The sequence below is a fragment of the Pleurodeles waltl genome, chromosome 11 (genome assembly GCF_031143425.1).
Source record: "Pleurodeles waltl isolate 20211129_DDA chromosome 11, aPleWal1.hap1.20221129, whole genome shotgun sequence".
NCBI classification, from domain to species: Eukaryota; Metazoa; Chordata; class Amphibia; order Caudata; family Salamandridae; genus Pleurodeles; species Pleurodeles waltl.
The window spans coordinates 902412508-902440289 of NC_090450.1; the positions used below are offsets into that span (position 1 = coordinate 902412508).

General features: G+C 48.6%; 1 protein-coding gene across 1 annotated transcript in view; it reads left to right on the forward strand.

Annotated features, from left to right (window-relative positions):
* The window catches only part of TMEM116 (transmembrane protein 116), a 186545-nt gene that overhangs the window by 147508 nt on the left and 11255 nt on the right, over nt 1–27782 (forward strand). The window contains exons 8-9 of the mRNA XM_069214823.1: nt 24802–24949; nt 27043–27187. Coding sequence (XP_069070924.1) covers nt 24802–24949; nt 27043–27187 — 293 coding nt within the window. The remainder of the gene's footprint in view (nt 1–24801; nt 24950–27042; nt 27188–27782) is intronic.

Sequence of the window (27782 nt, forward strand, 5' to 3'; positions counted from 1 at the left end):
ATCTCAGCTTCTGGTTCAATGCCAGGATGATGATGAGGATGAACTTTATGAGGAAGATCACCCATACTACCAACAATATTACGCTTGATTACCAAAAATGACAGGAGAATCCTCAAATACCTATCTCGTTGGTGCAGGATCAGCAAACGTTGCTACAGGATTATGAAAGAAGATTTTCAGACATGGAATCAGAGCCACCATCTCGCCTGTTGCACCCTCTACACCTCCACCTAGACCCACTCCCGTAACTCCTAGAATTACACTGCAATCAACCGGGGCAGCACCACTGAGAGACGACCCTTCATTCTAAGAAGAGAAGAAGGACTAATCCAGAAGACTATTCGGCCACAGAATGAGTGGGATGATTATCTCATTCCCACGCCTTTCACCTCTACCTCTGAATCTGTCAGATTCACCGCTGGAGGATATAGGTGGATTCCATAACCGAGTGAATAGAGCAGCCAACAGATTTCACCATCCAACTTCATTCAAACAAGCTGATTGCTTCCTTTACGATTTCAAGGAACAAGCAAGAAAATCTGTCAGGGCCATCCCCATAATATATTACATCTGGGAAGAGGAGATTAAAAATATGAAAAACCCTGCAACAGTGGTGTGTGCCGCCCAGGATAGACAAAAAATACAAGGCCCCTGATGATTCACTTGCATGTTTAATGGGTCATCCCATACTTATCGGCTCAAAGATGATCTAAGAATCTGTCTGCCCCCATCTCCACACTGCAGGGCAGGGACAGAAGACGATTGGATAATGTGGGCAAAAGATTTTCAATAATGTCTGCCACTGTGGTGTGTTAGAAATGGGGTTTTTGGTTGGCAGTCAGGTTGCCCTCTGTCCAAGCAAGAACCCTCACTCTAGTCAGGGTAAGTCACACACAATCCAAAATCAGCCTGCGCTCACCCTCCGGTAGCTTGGCACGAGCAGTCAGGCTTAACTTAGAAGGCAATGTGTAAAGCATTTGTGCAATAAATCATACAACACCATAGTATAATACCACAAAAATACACCGCACAGTGTTTAGAAAAATATAGAATATTTATCTGGATAATTGTAGGTCAACACGATCAAAGTTGCAATACGAATTTGTAAAGATATCACTGAGAAGTGATATTAAGTGTCTTTAAGTCTTTAAAAAGCAATAAAGTGTCTTTCAAGCACAGAGTACCTGGTTTCTGGTGGGAAATCTCCTCAGAGGGCCACAGGAGAAGAGATGCGTGGAAAAAGGGGTGTGTGCGTCGATTTCTCCTCAGCACACACAGACTTGCGTCGTTCTTTTCCACGCGGGGAAGTCGGGCGTCGTTTTCCGGCGCGCAGACAGTCTCTTTTTGTGGATCGCGGGGATTATCAGATGTCCCGGGTCTGTGCGTGGATTCTCCTGCTTATTTTCCGGCTGCGCGTCGTTCTGCGGGGCTGCGCGTCGAAGTTTCGATCTCACGGTAGGCGTCGCGTCGATTTCTCCTGCGGAGTCGGGCGGCGTTGTCCTTGCGAGGCCGTGCGTCGAAATTTTGGTCTCACGGCAGGCGTCGCGTCGATTTCTCCTTGGAAGTCGGGCGGCGTTGTCCTTGCGAGGCCGTGCGTCAAAGTTTCGCACTCACGGTAGGCGTCGCGTCGATTTCTCCTGGAAAGTCGGGCGGCTTTGTCCTTGCGAGGTTGTGCGTCGAAGTCTCGATCGTCCCGAGGGCGTCGCGTCGATCAGCGTCGGTGTGCGGCGTTTTTCTCGCCGCGAAACAAGCTGTGCGTCGAAATTTTCGGCGCACGGAGAGTCCAAGTGAAAGAAAGAAGTCTTTTTGGTCCTGAGACTTCAAGGAACAGGAGGCAAGCTCTATCCAAGCCCTTGGAGAGCACTTTTACAGCCAGACAAGAGTTCAGCAAGGCAGCAGGGCAACAGCAAGACAGCAGTCCTTTGTAGAAAGCAGACAGGTGAGTCCTTTGAGCAGCCAGGCAGTTCTTCTTGGCAGGATGTAGTTTCTGGTTCAGGTTTCTTCTCCAGCAAGTGTCTGATGAGGTAGGGCAGAGGCCCTGTTTTATACTAAGTTGTGCCTTTGAAGTGGGGGTGACTTCAAAGAGTCTCTAAGAAATGCACCAAGTTCCCTTTCAGCTCAATCCTGTCTGCCAGAGTCCCAGTAGGGGGTGTGGCAGTCCTTTGTGTGAGGGCAGGCCCTCCACCCTCCCAGCCCAGGAAGACCCATTCAAAATGCAGATGTATGCAAGTGAGGCTGAGTACCCTGTGTTTGGGGTGTGTCTGAGTGAATGCACAAGGAGCTGTCAACTAAACCTAGCCAGACGTGGATTGAAGGGCACAACAAGATTTTAGTGCAAAGAAATGCTCACTTTCTAAAAGTGGCATTTCTAGAATCGTAATATTAAATCCGACTTCACCAGTCAGCAGGATTTTGTATTACCATTCTGGCCATACTAAATATGACCTTCCTGCTCCTTTCAGATCAGCAGCTGCCACTTCAACAGTGTATGAGGGCAGCCCCAATGTTAGCCTATGAAGGGAGCAGGCCTCACAGTAGTGTAAAATCGAATTTAGGAGTTTTACACTACCAGGACATATAACTACACAGGTACATGTCCTGCCTTTTACCTACACAGCACCCTGCTCTAGGGGTTACCTAGGGCACACATTAGGGATGACTTATATGTAGAAAAAGGGGAGTTCTAGGCTTGGCAAGTACTTTTAAATGCCAAGTCGAAGTGGCAGTGAAACTGCACACACAGGCCTTGCAATGGCAGGCCTGAGACAAGGTTAAGGGGCTACTGAGGTGGGTGGCACAACCAGTGCTGCAGGCCCACTAGTAGCATTTAATCTACATGCCCTAGGCACATGTAGTGCACTCTAATAGGGACTTACAGGTAAATTAAATAGTCAATCATGGATAAACCAATCAATAGTACAATTTACACAGAGAGCATATGCACTTTAGCACTGGTTAGCAGTGGTAAAGTGCTCAGAGGTCAAAAGCCAACAACAACAGGTCAGAAAAAATAGGAGGAAGGAGGCAAAAAGTTTGGGGATGTCCCTGTCAAAAAGCCAGGTCCAACATGACCCCCTACCAGCCTAAAGCCAGGGGAGAACAATCACTATCCTGATGTACTTCCCTGTTTGAGGCGACAGAACAAGGACCCAGGCCCACAACAGCAGGGGCATGCTCCAGTTCTTCGCCTTCCTGACTCCAATTGGATCCCTCTGTCCATACTCTCAGGGCCCACTAAGCCCATCCATGGGGAACCTTTCTCCTTTCCTGCGGATCTCATCTGTGCAGCACCTAACCTTACATTGCTCACAGATGTATCCCAGGAGCAGGATAGTACCACCAGGACCAACCCAGTGGTGTTGCCCATTCTATCCCCGGGGTGTGGCACTTGTCCCCTCCCCAGGGATAACTCTGTCCACCCGGACAGCAAGCCACTGTGGTTACTGACAGTTGTCAGGGATGAGAGCCAGGCCCCAGGCCTCTCAAAGCTCTCCCACCACTGTGGCTGTGGAGAGTGGGGGGCGGTAGCCCCAGGTGCTGGGCACCCTTTAACCACTCTCCCTTCCACCAGGTCAGGGATGACAGCCTGAACCGGGTCCTCCCCTCTGGGGCTCTGTACCCTCCCTCCTGGAGCGGTACCCCCAGAGTCCACCATGGTCAGGGTGCTTATAGAAGTCGCCCTGTACCATTCCTCCACCAGTGCAGGGCTGTTAACCTGCAACTGGCCCTCCAACCTGGGGTCTGTACCTTCAGGTTGGACTAGGGCCAGGGGTGAGGCTTCCCTCCCCCTGCCCTCCCTTCTGGGGTCCAGCACCCTCCAACTAGGAGTGGCCTCCTCAGAAGACAATAGGGTAGGGGCACTGTTATCAGTAGCCCCTCTCTCCAGGTCCGGGGGGACACCCTGAACCTGGTCTTCCAGCCCAGGGTCTGTACCCTCAGACTGGATCACTGCCTGGCAAACCAGGACTTTCTGGGAGGCACACCTACCCCCCACCAGGTCAGAGTTTAACCTCTGCACCTGACCATTCAACTCAGAGTCGCCACCCTGAAGTTGAACAATTGCCTGGCACGCCAGGACTTCCTGGAGGGCACACTGACCCTCCACCAGGTCAGAGTTTAACCTCTGCACCTGACCATTCAACTCAGAGTCACCACCCTGAAGTTGAACAATTGCCTGGCGCACCAGGACTTTCTGGGAGGCACACCTACCTCCCACCAGGTCAGAGTTTAACCTCTGAACCCGGTTATCCAACCCAGAGTCAGCACTCTGAGGTTGAACAATTGCCTGGCACGCCAGGACTTCCTGGAGGGCACACTGACCCTCCACCAGGTCAGAGTTTAACCTCTGAACCTGGTTCTCCAACCTAGGGTCACCATCCTGAGGTTGGACAACTGCCTGGTACACCAGGGCTTTCTGGGGGGCACACCTACCCCCCACCAGGTCAGAGGTTAACCTCTGAACCTGGATATCCAACCCAGAGTCACCACCCTGAGGTTGAACCATTGCCTGGCAGGCCAGGACTTTCAGGGAGGCACACCTACCTCCCACCAGGTCAGAGTTTAACCTCTGAGCCTGGTTCTCCAACCCAGGGTCACCACCCTGAGGTTGAACCATTGCCTGGTATACCAGGACTTTCTGGGGGGCACACCTACCCCCCACCAGGTCAGAGTTTGACCTCTGAACCTGGTTAGCCAACCCAGAGTCACCACCCTGAGGTTGGGCAATTGCCTGGCACCCCAGGACTTTCTGGGAGGCACACCTACCTCCCACCAGGTCAGAGTTTAACCTCTGAGCCTGGCCATCCAACCCAGAGTCGACACCCTGAGGTTGGACAACTACCTGGCACGCCAGGACTTTCTGGGGGGCACACCTACCCCCCACCAGGTCAGAGTTTAACCTCTGAACCTGACCATCCAACCCAGAGTCAACACCCTGAGGTTGGACAATCACCTGGCACAGCAGGACTTCTTGGGAGGCACACCTACCTCCCACCCGGTCAGAGTTTGACCTCTTCACCTGGTAAGCCAACCCAGAGTCACCACCCTGAGGTTGAGCCATTGCCTGGCATTCCAGGACTTTCTGGGGGGCACATCTACCCCCCACCAGGTCAAAGTTTAACCTCTGAACCCGGTTATCCAACCCAGAGTCACCACCCTGAGGTTGAATCTTTGCCTGGCATGCCAGGACTTCCTGGGGGCACTCTCACCCCCCACAAGGGACACGCCGTCCCCAAGGGCCACACAAGAGTCTGGTTGGCGCAGGTCTCCCGACCTCTGCCCATCCGCCAGAGTCTGGGTTTCCCCCAAACCAGAAACGGTCTCACCTGGGTCATTCCTGGGGGGCTCTGCTCTCAGAGCTGACCCCTGACTTTCAAGATCCTCCACTGGGGTCTGCCACCCCCTCTCAACCCTATGTCTGGACTTCTGCACCCCCTCACTAGGAGTGGTACTGCCAGACACCAGAACTGTTGGGATGCTGTCTACAGTCATCCCCCCAAGTTCTTCTGACACTGCGGGGCTTCCCTCAAAAGGTGGCCCTACGGTACAGGTTAGGCTCTGAGACCTACCTGGGACACTACAATCCTCTCCCACCTCACTTGGTCGGGAACCACATAGACCACTCCCTTCAGGAGCACCCCCAAATGCCTCTTCAGACTCTCTGGTACTCACCCAAAAGTCTGCCTCCACTGTAAGTTCCCTGGGGTCAGAGAACTCACACTCCACCTGGTGTTGGCGTAGCTCTGGAAAATAAGGACCAGACATATGCTCTCCAGCAATTACATCACTCTGCCCTTCACATGTATTAACCACAGTACCCTTCACCCAACCACCCAGTAACTCAACCTTGGAAAAGCACTCTACTTCACCCTCCTGAGACTGGTGAGACAGTATCTGTCTGTCCCTGACACTCAACCCAAACTCTTCTGGGATGTCTCTACACTCTATATCCAGGACGTCCACCAGGGGGGAACCCTTTTCTCTGTCACTCTCTGCTAGAGTCAGTAAAGTGTCCCTCCCCCCAGTAGGAATATGACTCCCTGTGCCAGTTCCCCAATCCTTCTCAGGGACCCTGTGCATAACGGGAACTACCTCATACCCTTGAACTGCCTGGGGTGTGTCAACTCCCTTCTTCAAGTTGGGCACCACATCTCTGGGCTTGTGCCCTTCTTCAGCAGTACTAGATGCAAGATTTTTGCTGCCACCATCTGAACTGGACTCAGCCCTTCCGGCCTCCAGTTTCAGCTCTTTACAGCTCAGCTCTTGAGCTGCAATCTTTTCTTCTTCCAGGGCTAAAAGTCTTTTTGCCTCAACCTCTGCAAGATACTCCTCTAATTGTTGCTCCTGTCGCCTTTGACTTCGGAGCCATTCATCTATTTCTGGGTCACTGTCCAACTCTGAGTAGCCTTCCTCCTCATCTGAGTAGTCTTCCTCCTCATCTGAGGGGTACTTAGTCATTTGGTTTCTTGCTGCCTCTCTCTCTGCCCATCTTTCCTCCCCCCAGACTATGTAGTGATGGAGCATCTCCGCTTTAGTAGATCTCCTTGCTACAGGAAGGCCCCATTGTCTGCAAAGCTTCCTTAGGTCAGCCTTAGTGAGGTGGTCAGTACGAACAAAGAATGAGTAGGTAAGCAATCCCATTCTGATAAGATCTTACTAGCAAAAACCAAAATCCAAAGTCCAAAATATCAATAGTATATCCAGGAGGACATCAGAGAACCAAAAGCCAAAAAAGATGAAAAATCAAGTTAACCTTCAACTGTGGGTAGGTAGTGAAATACTTAGCTACTGTATGTCACTGCACAAACACAAGTCCTATCCTCACCGCTGATCACCAATGTTAGAAATGGGGTTTTTGGTTGGCAGTCAGGTTGCCCTCTGTCCAAGCAAAACCCTCACTCTAGTCAGGGTAAGTGACACACAATCCAAAATCAGCCTGCGCTCACCCTCCGGTAGCTTGGCACGAGCAGTCAGGCTTAACTTAGAAGGCAATGTGTAAAGCATTTGTGCAATAAATCATACAACACCATAGTATAATACCACAAAAATACAACGCACAGTGTTTAGAAAAATATAGAATATTTATCTGGATAATTGTAGGTCAACACGATCAAAGTTGCAATACGAATTTGTAAAGATATCACTGAGAAGTGATATTAAGTGTCTTTAAGTCTTTAAAAAGCAATAAAGTGTCTTTCAAGCACAGAGTACCTGGTTTCTGGTGGGAAATCTCCTCAGAGGGCCACAGGAGAAGAGATGCGTGGAAAAAGGGGTGTGTGCGTCGATTTCTCCTCAGCACACACAGACTTGCGTCGTTCTTTTCCACGCGGGGAAGTCGGGCGTCGTTTTCCGGCGCGCAGACAGTCTCTTTTTGTGGATCGCGGGGATTACCAGATGTCCCGGGTCTGTGCGTGGATTCTCCTGCTTATTTTCCGGCTGCGCGTCGTTCTGCGGGGCTGCGCGTCGAAGTTTCGATCTCACGGTAGGCGTCGCGTCGATTTCTCCTGCGGAGTCGGGCGGCGTTGTCCTTGCGAGGCCGTGCGTCGAAATTTTGGTCTCACGGCAGGCGTCGCGTCGATTTCTCCTTGGAAGTCGGGCGGCGTTGTCCTTGCGAGGCCGTGCGTCAAAGTTTCGCACTCACGGTAGGCGTCGCGTCGATTTCTCCTGGAAAGTCGGGCGGCTTTGTCCTTGCGAGGTTGTGCGTCGAAGTCTCGATCGTCCCGAGGGCGTCGCGTCGATCAGCGTCGGTGTGCGGCGTTTTTCTCGCCGCGAAACAAGCTGTGCGTCGAAATTTTCGGCGCACGGAGCGTCCAAGTGAAAGAAAGAAGTCTTTTTGGTCCTGAGACTTCAAGGAACAGGAGGCAAGCTCTATCCAAGCCCTTGGAGAGCACTTTTACAGCCAGACAAGAGTTCAGCAAGGCAGCAGGGCAACAGCAAGACAGCAGTCCTTTGTAGAAAGCAGACAGGTGAGTCCTTTGAGCAGCCAGGCAGTTCTTCTTGGCAGGATGTAGTTTCTGGTTCAGGTTTCTTCTCCAGCAAGTGTCTGATGAGGTAGGTCAGAGGCCCTGTTTTATACTAAGTTGTGCCTTTGAAGTGGGGGTGACTTCAAAGAGTCTCTAAGAAATGCACCAAGTTCCCTTTCAGCTCAATCCTGTCTGCCAGAGTCCCAGTAGGGGGTGTGGCAGTCCTTTGTGTGAGGGCAGGCCCTCCACCCTCCCAGCCCAGGAAGACCCATTCAAAATGCAGATGTATGCAAGTGAGGCTGAGTACCCTGTGTTTGGGGTGTGTCTGAGTGAATGCACAAGGAGCTGTCAACTAAACCTAGCCAGACGTGGATTGAAGGGCACAACAAGATTTTAGTGCAAAGAAATGCTCACTTTCTAAAAGTGGCATTTCTAGAATCGTAATATTAAATCCGACTTCACCAGTCAGCAGGATTTTGTATTACCATTCTGGCCATACTAAATATGACCTTCCTGCTCCTTTCAGATCAGCAGCTGCCACTTCAACAGTGTATGAGGGCAGCCCCAATGTTAGCCTATGAAGGGAGCAGGCCTCACAGTAGTGTAAAAACGAATTTAGGAGTTTTACACTACCAGGACATATAACTACACAGGTACATGTCCTGCCTTTTACCTACACAGCACCCTGCTCTAGGGGTTACCTAGGGCACACATTAGGGATGACTTATATGTAGAAAAAGGGGAGTTCTAGGCTTGGCAAGTACTTTTAAATGCCAAGTCGAAGTGGCAGTGAAACTGCACACACAGGCCTTGCAATGGCAGGCCTGAGACAAGGTTAAGGGGCTACTGAGGTGGGTGGCACAACCAGTGCTGCAGGCCCACTAGTAGCATTTAATCTACATGCCCTAGGCACATGTAGTGCACTCTAATAGGGACTTACAGGTAAATTAAATAGTCAATCATGGATAAACCAATCAATAGTACAATTTACACAGAGAGCATATGCACTTTAGCACTGGTTAGCAGTGGTAAAGTGCTCAGAGGTCAAAAGCCAACAACAACAGGTCAGAAAAAATAGGAGGAAGGAGGCAAAAAGTTTGGGGATGTCCCTGTCAAAAAGCCAGGTCCAACATGACCCCCTACCAGCCTAAAGCCAGGGGAGAACAATCACTATCCTGATGTACTTCCCTGTTTGAGGCGACAGAACAAGGACCCAGGCCCACAACAGCAGGGGCATGCTCCAGTTCTTCGCCTTCCTGACTCCAATTGGATCCCTCTGTCCATACTCTCAAGGCCCACTAAGCCCATCCATGGGGAACCTTTCTCCTTTCCTGCGGATCTCATCTGTGCAGCACCTAACCTTACATTGCTCACAGATGTATCCCAGGAGCAGGATAGTACCACCAGGACCAACCCAGTGGTGTTGCCCATTCTATCCCCGGGGTGTGACACTTGTCCCCTCCCCAGGGATAACTCTGTCCACCCGGACAGCAAGCCACTGTGGTTACTGACAGTTGTCAGGGAAGAGAGCCAGGCCCCAGGCCTCTCAAAGCTCTCCCACCACTGTGGCTGTGGAGAGTGGGGGGCGGTAGCCCCAGGTGCTGGGCACCCTTTAACCACTCTCCCTTCCACCAGGTCAGGGATAACAGCCTGAACCGGGTCCTCCCCTCTGGGGCTCTGTACCCTCCCTCCTGGAGCGGTACCCCCAGAGTCCACCATGGTCAGGGTGCTTATAGAAGTCGCCCTGTACCATTCCTCCACCAGTGCAGGGCTGTTAACCTGCAACTGGCCCTCCAACCTGGGGTCTGTACCTTCAGGTTGGACTAGGGCCAGGGGTGAGGCTTCCCTCCCCCTGCCCTCCCTTCTGGGGTCCAGCACCCTCCAACTAGGAGTGGCCTCCTCAGAAGACAATAGGGTAGGGGCACTGTTATCAGTAGCCCCTCTCTCCAGGTCCGGGGGGACACCCTGAACCTGGTCTTCCAGCCCAGGGTCTGTACCCTCAGACTGGATCACTGCCTGGCAAACCAGGACTTTCTGGGAGGCACACCTACCCCCCACCAGGTCAGAGTTTAACCTCTGCACCTGACCATTCAACTCAGAGTCGCCACCCTGAAGTTGAACAATTGCCTGGCACGCCAGGACTTCCTGGAGGGCACACTGACCCTCCACCAGGTCAGAGTTTAACCTCTGCACCTGACCATTCAACTCAGAGTCACCACCCTGAAGTTGAACAATTGCCTGGCGCACCAGGACTTTCTGGGAGGCACACCTACCTCCCACCAGGTCAGAGTTTAACCTCTGAACCCGGTTATCCAACCCAGAGTCAGCACTCTGAGGTTGAACAATTGCCTGGCACGCCAGGACTTCCTGGAGGGCACACTGACCCTCCACCAGGTCAGAGTTTAACCTCTGAACCTGGTTCTCCAACCTAGGGTCACCATCCTGAGGTTGGACAACTGCCTGGTACACCAGGGCTTTCTGGGGGGCACACCTACCCCCCACCAGGTCAGAGGTTAACCTCTGAACCTGGATATCCAACCCAGAGTCACCACCCTGAGGTTGAACCATTGCCTGGCAGGCCAGGACTTTCAGGGAGGCACACCTACCTCCCACCAGGTCAGAGTTTAACCTCTGAGCCTGGTTCTCCAACCCAGGGTCACCACCCTGAGGTTGAACCATTGCCTGGTATACCAGGACTTTCTGGGGGGCACACCTACCCCCCACCAGGTCAGAGTTTGACCTCTGAACCTGGTTAGCCAACCCAGAGTCACCACCCTGAGGTTGGGCAATTGCCTGGCACCCCAGGACTTTCTGGGAGGCACACCTACCTCCCACCAGGTCAGAGTTTAACCTCTGAGCCTGGCCATCCAACCCAGAGTCGACACCCTGAGGTTGGACAACTACCTGGCACGCCAGGACTTTCTGGGGGGCACACCTACCCCCCACCAGGTCAGAGTTTAACCTCTGAACCTGACCATCCAACCCAGAGTCAACACCCTGAGGTTGGACAATCGCCTGGCACAGCAGGACTTCTTGGGAGGCACACCTACCTCCCACCCGGTCAGAGTTTGACCTCTTCACCTGGTAAGCCAACCCAGAGTCACCACCCTGAGGTTGAGCCATTGCCTGGCATTCCAGGACTTTCTGGGGGGCACATCTACCCCCCACCAGGTCAAAGTTTAACCTCTGAACCCGGTTATCCAACCCAGAGTCACCACCCTGAGGTTGAATCTTTGCCTGGCATGCCAGGACTTCCTGGGGGGCACTCTCACCCCCCACAAGGGACACGCCGTCCACAAGGGCCACACAAGAGTCTGGTTGGTGCAGGTCTCCCGACCTCTGCCCATCCGGCAGAGTCTGGGTTTCCCCCAAACCAGAAACGGTCTCACCTGGGTCATTCCTGGGGGGCTCTGCTCTCAGAGCTGACCCCTGACTTTCAAGATCCTCCACTGGGGTCTGCCACCCCCTCTCAACCCTATGTCTGGACTTCTGCACCCCCTCACTAGGAGTGGTACTGCCAGACACCAGAACTGTTGGGATGCTGTCTACAGTCATCCCCCCAAGTTCTTCTGACACTGCGGGGCTTCCCTCAAAAGGTGGCCCTACGGTTCAGGTTAGGCTCTGAGACCTACCTGGGACACTAAATCCTCTCCCACCTCACTTGGTCGGGAACCACCTAGACCACTCCCTTCAGGAGCACCCCCAAATGCCTCTTCAGACTCTCTGGTACTCACCCAAAAGTCTGCCTCCACTGTAAGTTCCCTGGGGTCAGAGAACTCACACTCCACCTGGTGTTGGCGTAGCTCTGGAAAATAAGGACCAGACATATGCTCTCCAGCAATTACATCACTCTGCCCTTCACATGTATTAACTACAGTACCCTTCACCCAACCACCCAGTAACTCAACCTTGGAAAAGCACTCTACTTCACCCTCCTGAGACTGGTGAGACAGTATCTGTCTGTCCCTGACACTCAACCCAAACTCTTCTGGGATGTCTCTACACTCTATATCCAGGACGTCCACCAGGGGGGAACCCTTTTCTCTGTCACTCTCTGCTAGAGTCAGTAAAGTGTCCCTCCCCCCAGTAGGAATATGACTCCCTGTGCCAGTTCCCCAATCCTTCTCAGGGACCCTGTGCATAACGGGAACTACCTCATACCCTTGAACTGCCTGGGGTGTGTCAACTCCCTTCTTCAAGTTGGGCACCACATCTCTGGGCTTGTGCCCTTCTTCAGCAGTACTAGATGCAAGATTTTTGCTGCCACCATCTGAACTGGACTCAGCCCTTCCGGCCTCCAGTTTCAGCTCTATACAGCTCAGCTCTTGAGCTGCAATCTTTTCTTCTTCCAGGGCTAAAAGTCTTTTTGCCTCAACCTCTGCAAGATACTCCTCTAATTGTTGCTCCTGTCGCCTTTGACTTCGGAGCCATTCATCTATTTCTGGGTCACTGTCCAACTCTGAGTAGCCTTCCTCCTCATCTGAGTAGTCTTCCTCCTCATCTGAGGGGTACTTAGTCATTTGGTTTCTTGCTGCCTCTCTCTCTGCCCATCTTTCCTCCCCCCAGACTATGTAGTGATGGAGCATCTCCGCTTTAGTAGATCTCCTTGCTACAGGAAGGCCCCATTGTCTGCAAAGCTTCCTTAGGTCAGCCTTAGTGAGGTGGTCAGTACGAACAAAGAATGAGTAGGTAAGCAATCCCATTCTGATAAGATCTTACTAGCAAAAACCAAAATCCAAAGTCCAAAATATCAATAGTATATCCAGGAGGACATCAGAGAACCAAAAGCCAAAAAAGATGAAAAATCAAGTTAACCTTCAACTGTGGGTAGGTAGTGAAATACTTAGCTACTGTATGTCACTGCACAAACACAAGTCCTATCCTCACCGCTGATCACCAATGTTAGAAATGGGGTTTTTGGTTGGCAGTCAGGTTGCCCTCTGTCCAAGCAAGAACCCTCACTCTAGTCAGGGTAAGTGACACACAATCCAAAATCAGCCTGCGCTCACCCTCCGGTAGCTTGGCACGAGCAGTCAGGCTTAACTTAGAAGGCAATGTGTAAAGCATTTGTGCAATAAATCATACAACACCATAGTATAATACCACAAAAATACACCGCACAGTGTTTAGAAAAATATAGAATATTTATCTGGATAATTGTAGGTCAACACGATCAAAGTTGCAATACGAATTTGTAAAGATATCACTGAGAAGTGATATTAAGTGTCTTTAAGTCTTTAAAAAGCAATAAAGTGTCTTTCAAGCACAGAGTACCTGGTTTCTGGTGGGAAATCTCCTCAGAGGGCCACAGGAGAAGAGATGCGTGGAAAAAGGGGTGTGTGCGTCGATTTCTCCTCAGCACACACAGACTTGCGTCGTTCTTTTCCACGCGGGGAAGTCGGGCGTCGTTTTCCGGCGCGCAGACAGTCTCTTTTTGTGGATCGCGGGGATTACCAGATGTCCCGGGTCTGTGCGTGGATTCTCCTGCTTATTTTCCGGCTGCGCGTCGTTCTGCGGGGCTGCGCGTCGAAGTTTCGATCTCACGGTAGGCGTCGCGTCGATTTCTCCTGCGGAGTCGGGCGACGTTGTCCTTGCGAGGCCGTGCGTTGAAATTTTGGTCTCACGGCAGGCGTCGCGTCGATTTCTCCTTGGAAGTCGGGCGGCGTTGTCCTTGCGAGGCCGTGCGTCAAAGTTTCGCACTCACGGTAGGCGTCGCGTCGAATTCTCCTGGAAAGTCGGGCGGCTTTGTCCTTGCGAGGTTGTGCGTCGAAGTCTCGATCGTCCCGAGGGCGTCGCGTCGATCAGCGTCGGTGTGCGGCGTTTTTCTCGCCGCGAAACAAGCTGTGCGTCGAAATTTTCGGCGCACGGAGCGTCCAAGTGAAAGAAAGAAGTCTTTTTGGTCCTGAGACTTCAAGGAACAGGAGGCAAGCTCTATCCAAGCCCTTGGAGAGCACTTTTACAGCCAGACAAGAGTTCAGCAAGGCAGCAGGGCAACAGCAAGACAGCAGTCCTTTGTAGAAAGCAGACAGGTGAGTCCTTTGAGCAGCCAGGCAGTTCTTCTTGGCAGGATGTAGTTTCTGGTTCAGGTTTCTTCTCCAGCAAGTGTCTGATGAGGTAGGTCAGAGGCCCTGTTTTATACTAAGTTGTGCCTTTGAAGTGGGGGTGACTTCAAAGAGTCTCTAAGAAATGCACCAAGTTCCCTTTCAGCTCAATCCTGTCTGCCAGAGTCCCAGTAGGGGGTGTGGCAGTCCTTTGTGTGAGGGCAGGCCCTCCACCCTCCCAGCCCAGGAAGACCCATTCAAAATGCAGATGTATGCAAGTGAGGCTGAGTACCCTGTGTTTGGGGTGTGTCTGAGTGAATGCACAAGGAGCTGTCAACTAAACCTAGCCAGACGTGGATTGAAGGGCACAACAAGATTTTAGTGCAAAGAAATGCTCACTTTCTAAAAGTGGCATTTCTAGAATCGTAATATTAAATCCGACTTCACCAGTCAGCAGGATTTTGTATTACCATTCTGGCCATACTAAATATGACCTTCCTGCTCCTTTCAGATCAGCAGCTGCCACTTCAACAGTGTATGAGGGCAGCCCCAATGTTAGCCTATGAAGGGAGCAGGCCTCACAGTAGTGTAAAAACGAATTTAGGAGTTTTACACTACCAGGACATATAACTACACAGGTACATGTCCTGCCTTTTACCTACACAGCACCCTGCTCTAGGGGTTACCTAGGGCACACATTAGGGATGACTTATATGTAGAAAAAGGGGAGTTCTAGGCTTGGCAAGTACTTTTAAATGCCAAGTCGAAGTGGCAGTGAAACTGCACACACAGGCCTTGCAATGGCAGGCCTGAGACAAGGTTAAGGGGCTACTGAGGTGGGTGGCACAACCAGTGCTGCAGGCCCACTAGTAGCATTTAATCTACATGCCCTAGGCACATGTAGTGCACTCTAATAGGGACTTACAGGTAAATTAAATAGTCAATCATGGATAAACCAATCAATAGTACAATTTACACAGAGAGCATATGCACTTTAGCACTGGTTAGCAGTGGTAAAGTGCTCAGAGGTCAAAAGCCAACAACAACAGGTCAGAAAAAATAGGAGGAAGGAGGCAAAAAGTTTGGGGATGTCCCTGTCAAAAAGCCAGGTCCAACATGGTGCATGCTGCAAATTCCCTAGCTATCTTGGGCCGCTATGACAGGCAGATGTGGTCAGACATTGTAAATCTTGTGGACCTCATCCCAGAGGATAAAAAGCCTGAGGTAATTAAAATATTACAGAAAGGTGAGCGCACCTCCTCTTAGGTAATTGATTGCACTTTGGAGATAGTCACAATGGGCTTTTGCCAGTTAGCTGGAGCAACAGTACTTAGACACCAAGGATGGCTGAAGCCGACATAGTTCAGATCCCTTTCGGGGAGTCAGAGGAAGAGGATTTTCATCCTACAGAGGGGCCTACCAAAGACCACAATACCAGCCCTTTGAGTCACAATATAGGCTCCCGTACCAGCAGCAGTACCAACAACCTCCTACAATTGCCTACACGAAACAGGGCCCCGCAGAAAATAACCCTCCTAGGCTAGAGACACAGGGCGCAACCAGTGACCTCCATCGGGTATCACCCACAACAACATCCCAACATCCAGTGGGTGTGAAGATTTCCAGACATTTACATCAATAGAAACAAACAACAGCAGACAAATATGTCTTAGACCTAATGTATATGGCCATACTTTGGAATTCACAGAAACACCACCAAATATTCCCCCAAGAGGAGCACCCTCCTCATCTTCACTTATTAATAAAGGAATCCCTCATCATGCTTGCAGAAGGAGCAATCAAGAGAGTACCGTTCTCTTAAAGAGGCACCGGCTTCTATTCCAGGTTCTTCCTGATAAAAAAGAAATCAAGTGAATGGAGGTCCATCATGGACTTGAGAAAACTGAACAAATTTCTAGGCAAACAGTCATTCCGGATGGTCACTCTCTGACATCTTGAATCTTCTCAACAGTGGAGATTTTATGACATCTCTCAATCTGGAAAACGCATACTTCCATATTCCCATCCACCCTAAACACAGATAATATCTTCACTTCACACTGGCTAGTACCCATTACCAATCCAAGGTTTTCCCATTTGGACTGAAATTGGCACCTCTCATTTTTACAAAGTGCCTGGCACCAGTAGCAGTGACTCTCTGGAACCAAGGTCATCAAGTGTTTCCCTTCTTGGAGGACTGGCTCCTCAAAGCCACAACAACAAAACAGGCAAGAAAATCAGTGAAAGCCTGTCTCGACTCTTCCTCAAATTGGGGCTTATGATCAACTCACAGTTATCGGATATCATCCTGAAGCAGAATATACTGTTTCTAGGGGCTCTTCTAGACACCATGCACAACAAAGCGTTTTTATCCCAGGACAGACAATACAAGTTGAGACAACTGGCAATCAAGCGTTCAAGAAAAAGGTCCATTTCAGTACGTCTGTACAAATCCATGGTAGGCATGATGTAATCTGCAATAAATCTAGTGCCTCTTGTGAGACTCAAAATAAGACCACTTTAGGAAGAACTGCAGAAGCAACAGAAAGAAGGATCATTTGAGGATATGGTAGCAATCACCCTGAGATGAAAAACGCTCTAGCGTGGTGAACCCAAACTTCTCATCTATCTCAAGGCCTCACATTCCTTCCTCATGTACCTGAATTTGTGATAACAACACACGTTTCCTTTCAAGGTTCAGGCAGCCATCTGCAGGATTTACAAATTCAGGACAGTGGTCATTACAACAGAAAGCATTGCATATAATCAGCCTGGAATTAAAGGCCATCTTTCTGACCCCTCAAGTCTTTCTTCCAAGGATAGCAGGCTCATCAGTGCTGGTCCGTAGAGACTACATGGCAAGCAAGCATTATGTAAACAAGCAAGGAGGAACACAATCCATATCACTCTCCCAAGAGGCTCAAGATCTCTGGAATTGGCTCACTGTTCACTATATATCATTAAGGGTGGAGCATATATCAGGAGTCAACAACAGTCTCGCAGACACACTAAGCAGGACAACAGAAAACTGTCACTAGTGAGAGCTCAATCAAATGCAGACAAACAAGATATTCTCACTTGGGGCAGGCCAGTGTTAGACTTCTTTGCAACGGACATCAACCCCAATTCCAGTTTTACGCCAGTCGATACCCACTTCCAGGGTCATGAGGGAATGCCCTTTCGATGAGATGGTGAAGGATTAATACTTACGCTTTCCCCCCTTTCCATCTCATACCAATGGTTCTCAGGAAGATAAAAAGGGAGCATTGTTGCCTCAGCGCCCCCAGATGGCCCAGGCAGCACTGATATACAGAACTTCTCCTGATGTTGGAGTGCAAACCCATTCACCTGCCTCCACTTCCAACACCATTGAACAGGGACAAAGGCCAGGTTCTCCATCTGGATCCAACATCTCTCCACTTATGTATATGGTTCCTGAGTTCAATGAATACAAGGACCTAAACATTCCTTACAACTGCAAGGATAAATTGGCTAAAGCAAGAGCTGACTCCACCAACAAAACTCACAGGCTAAAGTGGAAATGATTCTTCACCCATTGGTCGGCGGCCCATCACACAGAGACAGCGGATCTCCTAGCCTTGACCTCAGTGCAGATCCTGGCCTGCGGTATCTCGGACCACGCACTGGTCCTCTTGAGTTGGGGCGCCCTGGCGCAGAACGTGCGACCCATGTGGCGCTTTAGAGCCCTGTATTTGAAAAACCCCGATTGCGTCACATTCATTGACCAAGAATTAGCGCACTACTTTAGAGAGCACCAGGGCTTAGTAGCCTTTGCAGAGACCCTCTGGGTGGCAAGCAAACCCACCTTGAGAGGCGTTACTAAGGGGTATGTCAGGAGGCGGGAGGCCCAGCAGGCATGGAGGATAACTGAACTGGAGGTGCAAATGGCAGAGCTGGAGCGTCTCGCCGAACAGCCCGGGGGGGAGGAATCGAGGTGACAGTTGGAGCTTCGACATGCAGAGTTCTGGCAGGTGTCTCTTGCGGAGGCTCAACAGCATTGGTAGGCCTCACCCCAAAGAGTCTATGAGCTGGGTGATAAGACCGGAAAACTGCTTTATTGGCTAGGGACCCGCGAAGTCTCGGCCTGAGTGGTGCCCCTTATCAGAGATCAGACAGGTGCAGCACAGAGGGACCTGTTGGCAATTGCACGCTCTTTTGTCTCCTATTATGAGAATATTTACACCTGAGTCCCCCAGCCCACAGCGGAACAAGAAAACCCTATTCTGGGTGACATTCCGCTACCTTCTCTTCCGTCGTCTTTGGCGGCAAAACTGGACCTACCTCTGTCAGAAGAGGAGGTGGGGGAAGCCATCTCCGCTCTTCAATCCGGGAAAACAGCAGGTCCTGGCGGGTACCCGGTCGAATGATTCAAGCAATTTTGATCGCACGTGGTATCCCCCCTGGTTAACACCTATGAGTAGGCGCTTCGCCGGGGCTCCTTCACTCTGGGTCTGAACTGCGCCACGATCGTGGTCATACCTAAGGACGACCTGCCCCGGGATCAATGCTCGTCCTATCGGCCCATTTCGCTGATCAATGCGCACATTAAGATATTCATGAAGGTTCTGGCGACCCGGCTGGTACATACACTGCCTTACCTGGTGCATCCCGACCAGGGCGGCTTCATGGCAGGAAAAAGCATGTGGCATTGTGTCTGGCGGGTTCAGGTGGTGCTTTCGCAGGCAGATCGGCAGGGGGATGAGCTGGCACTCCTCCTGGTGGACTTTCGCAAGGCCTTTGACACCCTGGCTTGGAACTTCCTGGAGGGGGTCCTAATGCGAATGGGCTTCGACCTGAAATTCAGGAGCATGACCCGTCTTTTGTACCACAGCCCTTCCGCGTATGTGCGGGTTAATGGCGTTCTATCTGATCCCTTTCTGATTAGGTGGGGGACACGTCAGGGATGCCCCCTCTCCCTCTTACTGTTTGCCCTAGCCCTCGAGCCGCTGGCCTGCTTCCTCCGTGGAGACCCGTTAATCGATGGGTGGAGGTGTGGGACTAGCCATGAAGACAGGGTGTACTTAAATACGGATTATGTCTTGGTGTTCCTGGGGCAGCCCCAACGCTTAGGCCACCGTTGCTTTGAGCTCCTGAAGCTGTATGGTGAGACCTCGGGGCTATATTTAAACCCCAGGAGTTTTGGCTCTAATAATATTGGACATTTTCCAAAACCTTTACTTTTGTGATTTACTCAACATCTTTTCAGATGTAGAGTACATGTCAAGCTTTATCTGACACAAAAGCCTATATTTTCCTGTGAAAATGGCTTCACGTTTTGTGAAGTGCCCTACCTGTAGAAAAAAGGGGGGCCCTGTCAGACCCTCACAGAGTCTGCATTGTCTTCCTTGCAGAAGCCAGCAGCCTCGTTCAGGAATTCTCCAGAAGAACCTGTGAAGACAGATAAAAGATCAGGCTCCATCAGCTATAGGAAAGAAAACAATGGGAAGCAGCTGCTGGGTCCTTTTTCCACAAGAGCTCCCTCCTCCTGCTCCAAGGACTCCCCCAAGTGAAGCTCAAAGGAGTAAAGGCATCAGAGAAAGAGGTGATGCTACCCATCAACGCAAGGAGCATGACCCCAAAGATGGGTAACCTACTCACTTGTTTGCCGCCAACAGGTTCTCTATGAAAAGCACCATAGAGACACCACTTGATGTCAAAAGATCCTTGACAGTAGATATCGAAACATACCTTAGCATTGAAGTCACCACTGACATCAATTTAGTCAGCCCCATCTCGACTTTTTTTTTAAATACAAGCCACCGGATCCGGATTCTCTGTTTCTGAGAGGAGGCCCTCCTCCAAACTCAGTTATTGTAGCCACAGCTAAAACAATCTCATGCTGTAGCTCCTTCTTTTTCCATTCCACCAGATAAAGAAAGCAAGTGAATGGACCCTGTGATAAGAAAGATGTGCAGAACTCCAGTGTCCATCATGAAAACATCCAATGTCTGCTGTTCTGGGGAGATATGACAGATCTCTCTGGGACTCTCGCCAAATATATTGTGACAAGCTACCTAAGGAAAATAAACAAGATTTCTAAGAGCTCCCTAATGAAGACTTGCTTGTCTCCAACTGCAGCACTGGTGCAGCAGTGATCTGGTAGTGTACGGATATTGCCATAGTATTTGCATGAGGCAAAGTTCCTGGCTCAGATTACCTGGACTCAAACCAGAAGCACAGCAGGGAATTCTGAACTTGCCTTTTTTGTGGAAATACTCTCTTTGGTTGTCATGCAGATGACAAAACGTCCGTACGAAAACTTAGATGGAAACTCTAAACGCTCTAGGTTTGGAGAAAAGAAAGGACTACAGAAAGTACAGTCTCTATGATAAGTAGAGGTATAGGAGCAACAACAACAACAACAACCTGCAGCCTTTGGAAAACCTCTTGCCAAAAAATGACTTCCTTCTTTCCCCTTTTCTGTTAGTCACTCCAGTTGGGGTAAGCACAGTCCATCACTTACAAGAGTGGCTTTTCATAATCACACTGCTACTTCGTTTCAAATCCCCTCCTCCTTTTTTTCTGCCAGCCATGATATGGGCTTATCAACACATTGGCTGCAGAAGGAAGTCCACATCTGTATACAGAAAAATGTAGTGGAGGAGGATCTTTTCAGCAAAAAAGAATGGTAATTCCTTAAATTTTCTGGTTTTAAAAATGATACCAAATGAAGAGCTTGGACCTACTCAGCTCAGAATACTGAACAAATACATAAGAAAAGAAGAGTTCAGAATGATTGCATTACATCAGATCTATGCTCAGCTATATCATGGAGAAAGGATGTGTGCAATGGACCTTCAAGATGCATATTTACACATGCCACATATAAAGAAACATTGAAACGTCTTTGATTCACAGTAGGCTTTTTTAATACAAAGTCCTATCATTCAGACTCAAGTCAGATCCTCATATATTTGTGAAATGTATGGTTGTCATCGCAGCAAATCTAAGGAAACAAAATATTTTCATCTGCCCTCACCTAGACAACTGGCTAATACACCATCAGAGGAGACTTTGAAACATTTGTAAATATGCCTCAACACTCAGGCCAGTTTGGGTTTTTAGGTTAATCTCAAATAATCTACTACCCACCAAATACAGTAGATACACTACCTAGATGTGGAACTGGATACACAGTGTGCAAAATCATATCCTTTGGTGGAGAGACTGTGCCATCTGTCTGTCTGGAGTGTCACAATCTATTGTTAACTTCTTACCTAACAGCACAATTGATAGCATCCCTAATATTGTCGATGGCGTCCTGTATTTTCCTGGTTTCACATGCTGGGGCTCCCATGAGGACTTTGCAACAATGCCTAGAAGAGCAGTAGAACCAGTTCTTAGCCAGCTGGGAGAAAAGACTGACTCTTTTACAATTGGCAATTCAGTCCCTTCCATGAGATAAACTTAATGAAACAAACATCGTTCCATCGGGATCTCCCAGATCAAACTCTAGGCACAGATGCCTGTCTCCAAGGATGGAGAACTCACATGGGCTAATTAAGGACGTATGGGATATATTCACACAAAGAGAAAACCTACTATATCAAGCTATAGGAATTAACAGTGGGTCATCTAGCTTTGAACTCCTATCACAACAAATTCCCTATCCGTTCAAGTGGACAGTAAAATAACAATGTATTATCTGAACAAGCATTGAGGAATGAATTCAAGAAAGCTGTCTCTTGAATTTCAAGTCATATGGAAATGGATCACAGAAATAAATTTGACAATCAGAACTGTCCTCCTTACAAGCATTTAAATGTGGATGCTATAGAATCAATTTTTCACAATTGGACCTATCCACAAATAGACTTGTTTGCAGATGCAGAAAAGAAGAAATGCCAAGATAACTCCACATTCTACCAGTCAGAGCTAAAGGGGAATGCGCTTGTCATAGATAGGTCAAATAATTTTCTATACGCATTTCCCCCAGTGCTGACAGTTCTGATAAAACTGTACTACTCTAAAAAGAAGATGATACTGATAGCTCCTGAGTGGCCCTGCCAATTGTGGTTCACAGATCTCCTCCACTTATCAGATCATTCACACAAGAGACTGCTATGCCAAAAGGATATCCTGTACAAATTCGGGGGCCAGGTTTAACACCCCAATCTTACATTGCTGAACTCAGTGGCCTGGCTTCTGAATTCCTACAGTTCATCTACGTCAACCACAAGACAACATGAACTTTTTCCTGAGAAGTCAGACGTCCTTCCAGAATAAATTGCTATGCCTTCAAATGGAAAAGGTTTTGCATTTGGTGCTTTCAAAACAGCTATGACCCTTCAATGTGTCAGGAAAATGTGTTGACGACTTACTTAATTTAGCAAAGTCTGGTCCATCTCCTTCACAAACCACCTTCTTTAGGAGGCCTATGTTAAAGGACTTCTTGGAAGGTATTAAGAAGTTATTCTTTCCTCTTAAATCTCCTTCACCTCTTTAGAAACTTAACATAATACTATCTACATTAATAGGACCCACCTTCGAACCTATGTTCTACGCTTCTTTACAACAAATAACTTAGAAGACTGTCTTCTTGGTGGCTATCACTTCTGTGCACAGCATTTGTTAAATTGAAGTCTTCTGCCTAATGGAACTCTAGACAGTGTTCCATAGTAATAGAATGCTGATGAGAACCCACCTTAGTTTTCTTCTAAAGGTGGTTTAGATTTTCATATGAGCCAGGCAATCTCTTTACCTACTTTATTCATTAAATCCAGCAGCAAGATCTCTGCATTTGCTAGAGGTGATAAGAGTTTTGAAATTCTACCTCGACAAAAAAAATAAGACAATCAGATTGTCTTTACATTAATTACGGCCTAGTAAGAGCAGGCCTAGTATCAGCAAACAATCCATTTCTAGATGGATTGTATTATATACATTGCTTTCATACCAGTTGGCTAAGAAGCCCCTGCTTGGTAGACTTAAAGCACATTCTACATGAGGAAAAGCTTCTACTATAGCCTGTCTTAGAAATGTTACCACATCAGAAATTTGTAAGGCTGTCTTCTGGAAGTCTGTTCACTCTTTCACTAGACCTTACTGTCTGGATTCAGACTCCAGAGCGAATATTCAAGTAGAACATGCTTGTGTGCTGAACTTTTTGGGGTGATTTTGTACTTCTTTTCTTTTTCCTATCCATTGAATTTACGGGATGGGCTTGCTATTCTATTCAGTGCTGATGACAATTGTGAAGGACCTTCTGAAAGTGGAGGAGAAGTTGATTACCTATAATCCTAGTTCTCTTTCAGGTGAATAATCTTTGTAGTCATAAGCAACCCTCCCAAAACCCGAGACAAGAAAGATTACAGCTACCATCAATCTTCATCCAGGATCCTCTGATCATCCATAAAAATGACCTGGCCTAACTTTCACGTGTGGGGCATGATGGGAAACAGGGTTAGAGGGTTTCCTTTCCTATGCTTTGCATTGCAACCTATTGGCTTACATTGTCCTTCATTCCCTTTCCTTATCATTTTAAAAAAGGTTTATGAACGATTTTTTGTGGTCACATTTTGTAGTCTGTGACTGTTTCTATGTTCGTGGCTTCTTTTTTTTAATTAAAATTATAAATGAAATGTGGTCATGTTAACCTTTTTATAAGCTGCAAACATATATGTAAATGAACTGTGTACAAAGTTGTATATGCATATATATATATATGTTTGAAAGTGCTTTGGCATCCCCTACACATTGATAGGATTATTCAGTGCTTATGACTATTGATGAGGATCCCCTGTTGTACTTGACATCTGATACCACATTTTTATGTGTCATAGCAGAGGCACAGTGGTTCTTTAGTTGTTTCTGCAGTCTGACCTTGGGTATCAGAAAACTCTCACTGCATGGTATGTAACATACTACTACCTTTTTCTAATGTGCCTATTGAGTGTACATGCTACAGTCAGAAATGCAACTGAAAATTTGCCTCTCTGCCCAACTTTGGACCTAACCCTGGGATCCCCACATTTGGGTGATACTATTCAGTGCTTATGACTATGATGAGAATTGCCCTGGATGAAAACAAGAATGACAGACAAGTAACTTTTCATTCTCTCTCATAAGGCATCAACTTTGAGGGAGTAATATGAGTTTGAGCTGAACAGCAGTTGCCACTCTTCAAGTAAAAAAAATGTTTATATACTTTACATACTCTCAGTGACTGGCCATTAACATGATTAAGCTCTACCTTGAATTAAAAGAAATCTTTGTTAGTTAAAAGGCTTTACAGTCTTTATGTATGCAATTATTTTAGAGGGTGCACGCAGAAAAACTATGTTTTTCAAAGCACCATCAAACGTGGGACAATCAGTGAATCAAAACGTGCTGTATCTCCTTTCACAACTTGATGAGGTTAGGAAGTCTCCTTAATTCTAATGATAACATACTCAAAATTTGGAGAGCATGCACTGGGATATCTGGTCACCCATGCTCTTTTGTTACAAGATTCCATACATCTTCACTTATGTTCCTTGGGATCATCATCAAATAGCAAAGGACATCCCAGCTGATGATGTGTATGTATAAAATCCCAGTTCTGGTAAGAAGCACTCTCATTGTCAATGACATCACCCAGTCTCTCTGAAGAACTCCCATGATTTTTTTCAAACCTGTAATCTAGAGGCTGCCTGCCCAATATCTTCCATTGTGATATCCCCATTGTTGTTGCCTTGTCATAAATGTAGACTGAGGTTCTATTGAGTCATGGGCAGGTCTGTAGAGGAATAGGAGATGTGTAATTTATGATATACATCATTATCTCGCTCTCTTTACAGCCATAGGTGTCTTCTAATGCATGATGCTCCTCCTGTTAACATCTCTGGAGATCTAGGTGGCTTCAACACTGATGCCTGCACTGGAGTGCATTTTTATGGACTTGGAGCCTTCCTGGTCACATTCATGATCACCAGCATTACTATTCTGGTATGTTGCATTTCTCATACAAGCACAAAATAAAAACAAGTGTGTGGTTTGATTTTGATGGTGCGAAGGATCCTCCTTTCTGTAGTACGAGGGCGATTTGCATGCCTCCAAGCTTAATTCTGGGGAAGTGTGAGCAAAGACAAGTGACTTTGAGTGCCGGCTCCGGAGGGAACCTATTTATGGCCATTGTTGAGAGGTGGGCGACAGAGAGGGAACTACAGCCCTACTACTAGCCCAACTTTCATGAGTAACCATACCAAGCCTCACCAGGAAGGTTCAGGTTGGTTCTCCCACCAACATAAATTTAAAATGAGGCCAAAATACAAATTTGCAACATATTTTTCAGATACCCTGGTCACAAATCCCAAGTTTTTACAGGCAATTCTGAAGGGGAGGTCATGAAATATTCCAGATATTTGGGCCCTCATTATGACTTTGGCAGACTTTTTGCAAGACCGCTGATGCCGCTGCCGCCAACAGACTGCCATATTTGGAGTTGCATAGGATTTCTGCCCATTTACGTGTGGAAATCCGACCTCGTTGGCCTGGCTGACGGAGAAAGAGAGGCGGTTCCACTGCCAGCACCGCCACTACATCAGGACTCCGCCCACCATATTACGATGCGTAATATGGCGCGGCGGTGTCTTATATGGTGGTGCGGTGCTGGCGGTGGCAGAAGCCAGGACCCATCCTCTCCAGGATGACCATCTCGCCGAAACAGGTAAGTGGGCCACCCGAAAAGAGGGGGGGTTGGGTGCATGTGTGTGATGTGTGCTTGTATGTGTAGCGGAATGGGTGTGGGTGAGTGCATGTGTGTATGTATGTGTGCGTGGAGGGGGTGTGTGTCCAAATGAAGTGGAGGGGAGGGAGGTGTCAGGGTGTGAGTGAGTAGGTGTGTGTTTTGGGAAGCATGTGAGTGGGGGTGCATGTGTTCAAGTTTGTGTGTGAGTGGGGGTGTCTGTGTGCAAGTGTGCAGATGAGGGGTGTGTGTGCAAGTGTGTGGATGAGGGGGATGTGTGTATGTATGCGTATGCGGAGGGTGGAGTGTGTGAATGTATGTATGCGTGGAGGGGGTGGGGGTGTGCATGTATGCTGAGGGGGATGGGGTGTGTATGATTGCGTAGGGGATGGGGTGTGTATGATTTGCAGAGGGGTGGGGTTTGAATGATTGCAGAGGGGGGTGCGTATGTGTGAGAGGGGGTGTGTGTATGTCAGTGTGAGAGCGGGTGGGGGTGTTAGTACGGATGTGTGCAGTGGGGTGTGTGTGGAAGTGTGTGGATGGGTGGGGGGCGTCTGCATGTGTGTGGACGTGTGGGGGTGCTTGTGCCAGCGACAGGAATGGAGATTCTTGTCGCTGGGTGCGTGACTGCTAGGGTTTTCATGGCAGGGCGACAGCCACGAAAAGCCTGGCGGTTTGCTGCCTTCTAATACGGCCAGTGGGCTTAGGCCTGCCGCCGGCCTGGAGGGGCTCACCGCCGGCTGCTCGGTGCGACTGCACCCGCGGGTTGGGCGGCTTTGTGGCTTCGGCCAAAACCCTCAATTCGTAATGCGGCGTCTTAACCACTGGGTCTGCGGCGGTTAGACTGCTGCTGCGAGTAGAGCCGTCTCATGACCTCCAAACTCATAATGAGGGCCTTAGTGTCTTGAACAGTGCTTAAGATCATTTTTGGCTTCTATCAGCACATGACCCCTGCACCTATAGTAATTGGACATACGATCATCAATTTTGGAGACAAAATCTACTGTTTATCAGGAGTTGGATTGCACATTGGATGCTGGGTTCATGTTTTGAGTGTGTATGTGACTGCCTTTGAAAGAATGTGGCGAGCTGAAAAGCCCTTTTCATAATTAAAACAAAATAAGCAAGTTTCTGAATTACACTTTTTTACGATTTGGGTCTTAGGATGTTAAACGAGTTGTCTCCATAGCTTTCCAAGAAGACTGCTCGCATTTGCCGAGAATTAACCCTTTGCAATTTGTATTTACGAAATCCAACAAGCAACTCGCTAAACTTTGAATTTGTAACTCGAGTGTGTCTGTTTTCTTTCCATATGTGCCTTCATAACAAGAGTGTGCCTGTTCTCTTTCCGTAGGTACCTTTATTTAAAGTCTGCTCTGTTCAAAGGAGGTATGTGCAGATAGCAGGACCTTCGGACAGCCATCAATCAATACTGATTAGCGTGGCCGAGAGGCGAGTTGTGCTTTACCCAGCTGCCTTCTTCTATTGTTGGGGCCCAGGTTAGTTGATGCACTGGAGACAGATGTCTAATCTAACAATACTTCCAAGTATAGCCTGTGGGCCAGCGGCAAAGAGTTCACTGTTTACTGAAGAAACGTGCTACTTAAGCCGATCAGACTAATGAGGCCTGCGACTGAGCAGCGATGATGTCGTTGTTGTGTATGTTGAAATTAGACAAATGTTCGGTATTAGCGTTAGAATGGTCTGTTTGCGTTAGTAAGAGGTGGTATTCGGCTGTCAGAACAATGACATTTGCATCCTCTTCCATGAACTAAATTACAGCCTTTGATGGCAGTGGAGTTATGTTTGCGTGCAGGCAGGGCAGTGCACACTGGTGTCACAGTACTGGAACATCCACATGACGTTTGGAGTGCACGAACTCAACTTGTAGCAAGTTCTGGTGTCTCTGCACTGACATTCGCAGATTTTTATAGAAGGCGTATTGTTTCTGTGCAAAAAAGGTTCATCAGTCAACATGTACTATTCCACCAAGACAACTTTGAGGGCTAATGCACCTGCTCCAGAGGGGGAAGATGGGGGAGGGAGGGGTCGGGTGTGTGTGTGTATGTGTGAGAGAGAGACCCGCCAAGCCTC